This window comes from Capsicum annuum, chromosome 4 (assembly GCF_002878395.1).
Source record: "Capsicum annuum cultivar UCD-10X-F1 chromosome 4, UCD10Xv1.1, whole genome shotgun sequence".
In the NCBI taxonomy this organism is placed as follows: domain Eukaryota; kingdom Viridiplantae; phylum Streptophyta; class Magnoliopsida; order Solanales; family Solanaceae; genus Capsicum; species Capsicum annuum.
Window position 1 is genome coordinate 2,127,831 of NC_061114.1, and position 10,552 is coordinate 2,138,382.

At 36.7% G+C, this 10,552-nt stretch overlaps 1 protein-coding gene across 1 annotated transcript in view; it reads left to right on the forward strand.

The window, feature by feature from the left end:
• Nucleotides 1–9,535, forward strand: part of LOC124897834 (probable leucine-rich repeat receptor-like protein kinase At1g35710) — an 11,399-nt gene extending 1,864 nt beyond the window's left edge. The window contains exon 4 of the mRNA XM_047411424.1: nt 9,031–9,535. Coding sequence (XP_047267380.1) covers nt 9,031–9,535 — 505 coding nt within the window. The remainder of the gene's footprint in view (nt 1–9,030) is intronic.
• The last annotated feature ends 1,017 nt before the right edge of the window (nt 9,536–10,552 follow it).

A 10,552-nucleotide genomic window follows, 5' to 3' on the forward strand; every position in this document is an offset into this window, starting at 1 on the left:
ATCTACTGATTATCTGGACTCCTAGACTATTCCTCCAAACCTGGGAGGGAGGGAGGTCAATACAAAAGTACTGGTACACAGAGAAATCCAAAACAACAATATAACATTTTTACAGAATATAAGTAAGAGCCATTATAAATCAAGTTCGTATCAAATCATTTGAAAAGCACATGGGCATAACGTAATAATTTTCCAACAACAATGCAATGTCGCTGAGCTAGGTGGAATACCCTATATATCATATTTACACCAACTGTCAAACCTCGGTTGCCGCCGAGATTAGAGTATAAGTGAGGGAAAGACACACAAGATCACACAACAGGGTGTCTCAACCCAATAAAGTATGGTAGTGCACAAGATCACAAACCAGGGCTCCTAACCATAGTCCCAATTTGGGATGACATAAAGTCAGGTATGCAAGATCACAAAGTAGGATACCAAATTCCCATGTTGGCAAACACGGTTTCCAGCGATGAACCCTTACACTCAAATGCATTCTTCGGGCATCCACCCATTTCATGTAAAATCAATGCATTCAACTTCATTTAATACAATCACATATCATATTCTATAGGGTATCGTCATACCCGACTTGTAAGTCATCAGTATCACATCATTCTTTTCATTCAACCATTATATTCATCATATTTCAACAGAAACAACCCTCTCCTTACAAGTCAAAATCATATCCAATCACAACAATTTTCAAAACATTTCATGTCATGCTTTTCAAGATGATTTTCAAATAATTCACATCATATGAAAATTGAAAACAAAATCATATCAAGAGAGGGGTTTTATATGATTCATGCTCTCAAGTTAATATCTTTTTGGTGTACATGCACATACATATATCATATATCAAATCACTTTGGGAATAGGCCTAAAGACCAAATCAATATCAAAAAACGTTTAAAACGTGTTTTATATTCATAATTTCAAAACCCCCATTATTAAAACATGAATTTTTAAGCCCATGAAATTTTTAGGATAACCCCACGTACCTCTATTTACAAAATTAGTGGGTGCTTCTTGTAGCATACGTTTCGGGGATTTCAATCATTCAATCACTTTTGAAAACCCACGGTTGAATCTTGAATTTTTTGGAATTCTTCTTTGAAACCCTAGAGAGTGTTCTTGATGAATTTTCGTGAAAGTGTATCTATTTAGTTGTATTTGGGATTAAATACCATGTTTGGATGGGTTTGGGGCCATGGGAAATATCTAATTTGGCCTTAAAATTTAAAATCAGGGACTAGATCGCCGTCTAAAGCTTCACCGCGATGCTCTGGAAATCACGGTGAGCTACTCGAATTGACAACTATCACTTTAAGGCTCACCACGATACGGTGGCCAGTCTAACGGGAATGCTGACACTAAAAATGCTCTAACTTTTTCACCGAGTGTCCGTTTTAGGCGAATTTAGTATCGATGGAAAGCTAATTCGAAGATATTTCATTTGATATATAGTAGGCTACCCAATTCATCATATATAATGAGTTATTATTGATTGAAGTTGACCCAAGTTTCAACGTTCACTAAAACTTGAACGATAGGAAAGTTCTCAACCCGTCTTTGAGTTAAGGGACTTCTATCATCTCAATTCATGCTCAACTAGATTCACACACTACATAATTGAGTACACACTAAATTTGATAGGATTCATGAATTTTGAAACCTCTATGTGAAAGAATAGTGATTTACGTTCTAGCCCGAAATGAGGGGTGTTCATTATCCCCCCTTAGGATCATTCGTCCCCGAATATACAATGCTAGCAAACAAGCCTCATGATAACCCCTAGCGGAACGCGTAAGCACAAAACATGAGGTAATCAGATTTTACATAGGGACGATCTTGCACATGAGCTCTATGCATCATACTTTCACAACATAAGGCAGGGATTTATTTGATAATCATAGGCCTGATTTATATTGATACTAATAATGTAAGAAGGTTTCGCAGATGATAGGGATAGAATCATTCTCCATATCTCATGATTCTATGAAATAGATATTAGACTTAGAAACACTATTCATCTATGCCCAAACAATAAACAACACACTTCATTATTTCCAACTTAGAATTCTCCTATCACACATCTAACCACAAGAGTTTGAGTCTTAATGCAAAGAGCTTTTTATGTTCAAGCCTAACTCGGAGTAGCAAGATGGTAACTTAAGCTAGAGGACCCTGTACTATACACCCTTTTAGAATATTTCTTCACCTTATCAATTAAGAGGGTATTATAAACCCAAGCACCCTTGGGTTTTAATTAAGAGGGTACTAACATAGATTTGTGTTCTTAGCAACCACAACATTCGAGCCTAATCATTACTACAACCACTGCATGAATCTTCCCATTAAAACCAAAAATTTCAATCACTCTCACAATTATTTTCCGCCACATTCCTCCTTCTTATCTATTTCACACATCAAAATTCATCTCCTTTTTTTCCCTTCTACCTATAACCTTAACTCGAGAATTCATATCAAATATTATTTTTTTTCCTCAAGAACATGTACTCCTCTACCTAACACATCACCACTCTTCCACAGCTACCATTATACTATCATATGGAGGGTCATTAGGGACCTGAGCATAACTTTCATGAATGGAAGTAACACTATTACATCAAAACTTATACTTATTGCACTACTCAAGGAGGGACATGAAATGAAGATACGCTAAAATAAACACGAGCGCCCCATATAATCAGGTCTCTAGATTATAAGTAAAGAGTCATTCGGAAGACACAATAAAACTTGAATTCTTAGGATAGAGAATACTGAGAAATATTGGTGCAAAAATTAGGGTAAGATGAGGGAAAGAGACTGAATTACCCTCCTGGTTCCAGAAGTTAGTAAGTCTAGCTAGGTACCCAACACGATAGAAGACGCAACGCATTGAGATCGCGTCGAGACACTGGTTTCGCCAACGCAATTATCAACGCAGTGCGTTGATATTGCGTTGAGCCACTGCTTTGCTTACTCCAATGCATCTCAAACGCGGTCTTAAAAATCCAAAACTTTCCCAGAAAGACCCATTTACACTCCTGAATATGAATCAACTTAAAAACTTATGCCTCGCGGTCGAGAAGATCAATTTTAAAATCATCGAAGTTAAGATCTCATAAATATGACTAAGTATTTTGACAATTAGAAAAGTTCTCTAATTGGAAGCTCGCCATACGTGCAACCCAGAGTGGTATTGAGTCGATAACGCTACAGAGAGTTACATTACAACTAAGACAAAGATTTTCGCTTGAAGCGATTGTTCCTCATTTAAGGAACTGAGATTTTTTCCATGAGTTTGCACAAACCTTATCACTTTGACTTAATCCGACATAGGATGAATCAGTTACATATAAAATTATATTTCCTTAAGACCAAGCATATTGAGAGACATAGATTTTCATGGATCATGAACAAAATAACATATGGCTTGAATACCTGAAAGACTGGATTACTGAGAGACATAATTTCTTCTAGTTTGGAGGTCAGATCATAAACATAAGTCCATAGAGAACTCGAATCATCGGCACATACATGACTTGAAAAGATGAAGTAAGACATTAGCTGAATAATCTCTGAAATGGAAGTAGAAGGAGTATTCTTGAGTAAGAATAGATTTATTATGACTCCTCCCCGCAACTTGTCGAATTGAGAAAAATTTGGGGACTTAATTCCCGATCTCCCCCTTAGATAAGAGTCACAATCCTAGACTTACAGACATATACCCACATCAAAGTCTATAGCCACAACTCTCAACATAAAATAGACATCACCACACACTTAAATTCTAAACTCCCTTTACTCTGAAGATCTTGCTTTTCTGTAAATGCTACCATTAACATTAGCTAGCTTCAATTGCCCGCACTCTACAACTCTCGCTCTCATGAGTGCAAACATCCATATTCCCTATCACAAAATGGGGATATCAATATATACATGAATTCAAACATCTCCCGTTAATCCCTAATATAAAGGCACTATATTATTTTCTAGGACATCCCCTTTTAGGGACACTACTCGCCATTTCTACCAACTCTTAGAGTCATCAACTCATGACTACTATTTCCATGTACATAGACATCCACACTTCTAAACGCTTAACACTCCATCTTCAGTTTTTTTGTAGGATACTATCCCTATCATTGCACCTCAAATCACATAACCAAAAACTTAACAGAATCTATAAAACTATACCAAAGGCACATATTTCTTATATATATTTCCTGAATTCAACTATAGCGAACACCAAAAAACAACCCCTGAGTCTTCCTTAGATGCCTCCACACTACAAATTACAGTAAAAAAAACACAGACTAGGTACATCAAAAATGTATACGCATAAGGCCTTATCTATCAACCTGCTACCTGGGGTTCAACTTATTCCCATATACCCATGTTATTATCCACTCAATGATTCAACCACAATTCATCATTTTAACACTAGTCCTCATGTACTTATATCCCTCACGATTATCATTTAAACTTTTCATAAATCTTCAACCTGGGATCTTTCATAAATAATATCAATCCTACTAATTCATTCCTATAGATCATACATCATTAATCATAAAATACTATTCTCGCCACCATATTCTACAATCTATAATTCAAGCCTATAGTCTAGCATCCATCATCTACCACCAATAACGCAAATCATGCATCATAATATACTAGTCCATCAAATTGGGAAGTCAACTCAAACTACTCATTTTATTCAAATGCTACCTACTGTCACAATCCCCTTCATGACATTGCTATTATAGCTTAAAATCCACTTCATACCTTCTCACATGAAGTACTAGCTTACATCTACTCCGGAAAAGAAGATCAAGGGGGTAAAGTCACATAATAAACATGGTCAACCTTAATCTTATATCATACCCCATACAATATTATCTACTTATACGGCTTTCTCACATCACACTTACTTACTCAAGCGCACATTTAGGCTACTTTCAAATTCCATAAACAACCATTAGTCTACAATTATAACTTACTGGCTAATCTAGCCATTTTCATCCTTCAAGCAACAACAATTCACCTTCATTACCAACTCAATCTCATGCAATAAGATTCGGCTATACATATATTCAATAAATTTCCCTTACCACTTTTCTTGCCATTATGCCTCTAAACCCCATTTCCAACCAATACAAGAACAACAAGGAGAACAACAAGTTGCTAGTGAATCAAAATAGGCCTCACACGGCTTCACTAGACTTTGATTTTCAACAAAACAATGATGACAAGATTTCAAGAGATAGAAACTCAACACGCAATATTCAATGAACTAAGAATACACATCTTACTCTGTATAAATAAAATTCTGAGCCAGACACTTCCTCCATGGACTACCATATAATCCACACATACTACTAGCTACCACATTAGTCTATCACCATAAAGGGGTAAATCATCCTCGAAAATTGGTTATTCAGGTAAAATATTTATTTACACAAAAGTCATCCTCACTCCAACTTTAAAATTTGTGACTTCACATCACCAACTTTTTGGTCCAACATCACAACCAATAGGTCATGAAACCGAAACTTAAATTATACAACTACTACTCGGGTAGAAATACTGGTCCAACATTCTGTTACCCACATCCCCTTTAAGCGTGACATCGGTAACATAAATTCTGAAAGAGACTGAATACACTTAATACCGCAGGTTGGAAAGCACGATTTCATCAATATCAAAGTTTACACCAGAATCAATATACTTTAAAGCACTAACAAACTCTTCTCAAGACCTTGTACAATTTTTTATAATCTTTATTTCTCAATTAGAAAGGACCATACCATTTAGATTCTGAACTTCTGCACTTGATTCACCCCAATAATGAGACACATCTGAGCACATCAAAGGAAAGAATTGGGATGACTTTACTTTCGTATGGACAATACCGTAGCACAAATTAGAGTATGGAAGAGGAACATTCTAACTCCATAGTATGAACTAGAACATAAAGAAAAAGAGACATTCCTAAATGCCTTGTAGCCTCCTGCGTATAAGTGTGGTGCGCTACACACCCATACACAAGGCTCTATTCGATGCGATTTTGCAGCCACCCTGGGACCAAGAACCGTGCTTTGATACCAATTTTGTCATGACCCAAACCGGGGCCCTGGCCGCAACGAGCATTCCGAACCATGAAGGCCTGAAACACCCCTATCTATCCCGTAATCATGCACATAATTTATATGATAAAAAGAAATGCGGAAGATACACAATATTACGCAAACATGGTCATGAATCTAATGAAATAAATAATGGGAAATAATGTCCCACAACCTCTATCGACATCTGAAAACCGTCAGGGAAATCTCTACTACATGACTGAAACAAATTATTGTCTAAAAACTGGGACAACGTCCATAGTAGACCCAAAAACTAATAAAGGATAAATAATACTGCCAGACATCAGGCATTCCGTAATATAGAAGGCTCACCAAGTGACTCTGCAAATCTATCTGAAGACTCTCCTGATTATTTGGACCCCTAGACTGTGCCTCTGAACCTGGGAGGGAAGGGGGTCAATACAAAAATACTGGTACGCAAGGAAATCCAAAACAACAATATAATATATTTATAGAATATAAGTGAGAGCCATTATAAAGCAGTTTCGTATCAAATCATTTGAAAAGCACATAGACATAATGTAATAATTTTTCAACAACAATGCAATGTAGCTGAGCTAGGTGGAATACCCTACATATCATATTTACACCAACTGTCAAACCTCGGGTGCCGCGGAGATTAGAGTATAAGTGAGGGGAAGACACACAAGATCACATAGCAGGGTGTCTTGACCCAATAAAGTATGGTAGTGCACAAGATCACAAAGTAGGGCTCCTAACCATAGTTCCAATTTGGGATGACATAAAGTCAGGTACGCAAGATCACAAAGCAGGGTACCAAATTCCCATGTCGAAAAACACGATTTCCAGCGATGAGCCTTTACACTCAAATGCCTTCTTCGGGCATCCACCTATCTCATGTAAAATCAATGCATCCAACTCCATTTAATACAATCACATATCATGTTCTGTAGGGTATCGTCATACCCGACTTACAAGTCATTAGTATCACATCATTCTTTTCATTCAACCATTATATTCATCATATTTCAACATAAACAATCCTCTCCTTGCAAGTCAAAATCATAGCCAATCAAAACAATTTTCAAAACATTTTATTTCATGCTTTTGAAGATGATTTTCAAATAATTCACATGATATGAAAATTGAAAACAAAATCATATCAAGAGAGGGATTTTATATGATTCATGCTCTGAAGTTAACATCTTTTCGGAGTACATGCACACACATATATCATATATCAAATCACTTCGAGAATAGGTCTAAAGACCAAATCAATATCACAAAAACATTTAAAACGTTATTTATATTCATAATTTCAAAACCCCCGTTATTAAAACATGAATTTTTAAGCCCATGAGATTTTTAGGATAACCCCACATACCTCCATTTATGAAATTAGCGGGTTCTTCTTGAAGCCTACGTTGCGGGAATTCCAATTCTTTAATAACTTTTGAAAACCCATGGTTGAATCTTGAATTATTTGGAATTCTTTTTTGAAACCCTAGAGAGAGTTCTTGATGAATTTTGGTGAAAGTGTATAAATTTAGGTGTATTTGGGATTAAATCCCGAGTTTGGATGGGTTTGGGGCCATGGGAAATGTCTAATTTGGCCTTAGAATTTAAAATCCGGGACTGAAACGCCGTCTAAAGCTTCACCGCGATGCGCTGGAAATCGCAGTGAGCTACTGAAATTGACAATTGTCATTTTAAGGCTCACCGCGATGCGGTGGCCAGTCAAACGGGGAACGTTGACACTAAAAATACTCTAACTTCTTCACCGAGTGTCCATTTTAGGCGAATTTGGTATCGATGGAAAGCTAATTCGAAGATATTTAATTTGACATATAGTAGGCCACCCAGTTCATCATATATAATGAGTTATGATCAATTGAATTTGACCCAAGTTTCAACGTTCACTAAAACTTGAACGATAGGAAAGTTCTCAACCCGTCTTTGAGTTAAGGGACTTTTATGATCTCAATTCATGCTCAATTAGATTCACACACTACATAATTGATTACACACTAAATTTGCATAGGATTCATGAATTTCATAACCTCACTGTGAAAGAATAACGGTTTACGTTCTAGCACGAAATTCGGGGTGTTACACAATTCCTCTTTATAAAGACTAGAAGCAGTTATAAAATTTTCTCTCATTCTTCCTCTTCTTCTTCTAAGCTCCATTAATGGAGTCCTAGATAATTGAGATAGTTCTTCAGAATTTTATCTTATTACACAGTAATTGCATTAATTGTGGTATCTAAGTTTGGTGGTATTAGGCATGGAGAGAAGCAAGATTAATGGCTCTGTTCAAACATATTTATCTTCTATATGTATTTTTTTTCTTTTTTCTTTTAATACTTTCATATGACCAACAATGTAAAAGTTAAAATCTTAGTGGATTCTACCATGGGAGATCGACAACTTAGACAGTGAACTTAAACAAGATGCAACTCTTATATCTTTGCAAAAATAGATTGAACCAACTCACTAGTAATCCAGGTGAAATACCCAAAGAGATAAGCAATCTCATTGAGTTGGAGGCACTTAATCTTGAGATTACTAGACTCAGTGGTCCACTTCCAATGGAGATCTTCAACATACCCGGGATGAGAAAGATTTCTCTTTCATACAATAATCTATCAGGAAGCCTCCCACCAAACATGTGTTCTATCTTACCCAACATTGAAAAGCTTTATCTGAACAGCTTAACCAATCTTGTTGGGACTATTCCGCATTCCATCTCCAATTTTTCAAAACTTACTCATCTAGAGCTTTCTTACAACCAATTCACTAGCTTGATTCCCAATTCTCTTGGATATTTGACTCATCTACAGTTACTAAATTTAGGGGGAAACAATTTAACCAGTGACATCATTAAGCTTCCTGGCTTCCTTATCCAATTTCAGAAATTTAACAGTTCTTTATCTATATTACAACCCTCTAAATGGCATGCTTCCAGCCTCCACGGGGAACCTTTCCACCTCTCTAAGAAAATTTTACGGTTACAATTGCAAAATCAAAGGGCGAATTCCAAAGGAAGTTGGGAACTTAAGCAGCTTATTAGACCTTGTACTTTCTGGAAATAACTTGGTCAGATCGATTCCAACATCAATTGGCAACTTGAGAAACCTTCAGCGCATCAACTTGAGTGACAACAAATTAACAGGACTTATTGGAGATCATATATGTAAATTACAGCATCTGGGTGATATTTACTTGGGTCAAAATCAACTTTTAGGATCTCTTCCTAATTGTTTAGGGAATATTACTTCCCTCAGTGAGATACATCTGGGTTCAAATAAATTGAGCTCCAATATACCACCAATCTTAGGGAACCTTCAAGATCTAGTGGTTCTTGACTTATCGTCAAACAACATGGTAGGTTCTTTACCTCCAGAAATTGGAATCTAAAGGTTGCGACACTGATAGATCTATCAGTGAATCAATTCTGAAAAGAAATTCCTAGAGAAATTGGAGGCTTGCAAACTTTGGCGTATCTTTCTTTGAGACACAACAAGTTAGAAGGAGCTATACCTGACTCAATGAGCAACATGGTAGTCTTGGAATTCCTAGACCTTTCTCATAACAATATATCTGGAATCATTCCTAAGTCTTTGGAGAAACTTCAAAATTTGAAGTATTTCAATGTTTATTTCAACAAATTGAATGGTGAAATACCCTCGGGGGGCCCTTTCAAGAACTTCCCAAGTCAGTTTTTTATCTACAATGAAGCATTGTGTGGTTCTTCAAGGTTTAGTGTCCCACCATGCCCCCCTCCATCAAAGCATAGATCTTTGTGTTTTTATGGATAAGGTATAGAAGAGGTAAAAGAGCTCCTCAACAACCTGATTCTTTGGCTTCCATAACAAGAGAAAGAATTTCATACTATGAACTGCTCCAAGCAACTGAGGCGCTTAGCGAGAGTAATCTGATTGGTTCTGGAAGTTTTGGCTCTGTTTACAAAGGCGTTCTCAGAAGTGGAACTGCCATTGCAGTTAAAGTGTTCAATCTGCAACTAGATGCGGCATTCAAGAGCTTTGATACAGAATGTGAAGTTCTGCGCAGCTTTCGCCGTAGGAATCTCGTAAAAGTCATTACTAGTTGTTCCAACCTTAATTTTTAGGCTTTAGTTCTCAAGTATATGCCTAGTGGGAGCCTTGAGAAGTATTTGTATTCGCACAACTACTTCTTAGACATCATGCAAAGGCTAAGCATAATGATAGATATGGCATGTGCATTGGAATATCTGCACCATGGGTGCTTGTCGCCTGTGATTCACTGTGATCTGAAGCCGAGTAATGTCTTGCTGGATGAGGATATGGTTGCCCACCTAAGCGACTTTGGCATTTCAAAACTGCTTTGTGAAAATGAGAGTGATTTATACACTAAAACCTTTGCAACATTGGGTTATATAGCACCAGGTACGTC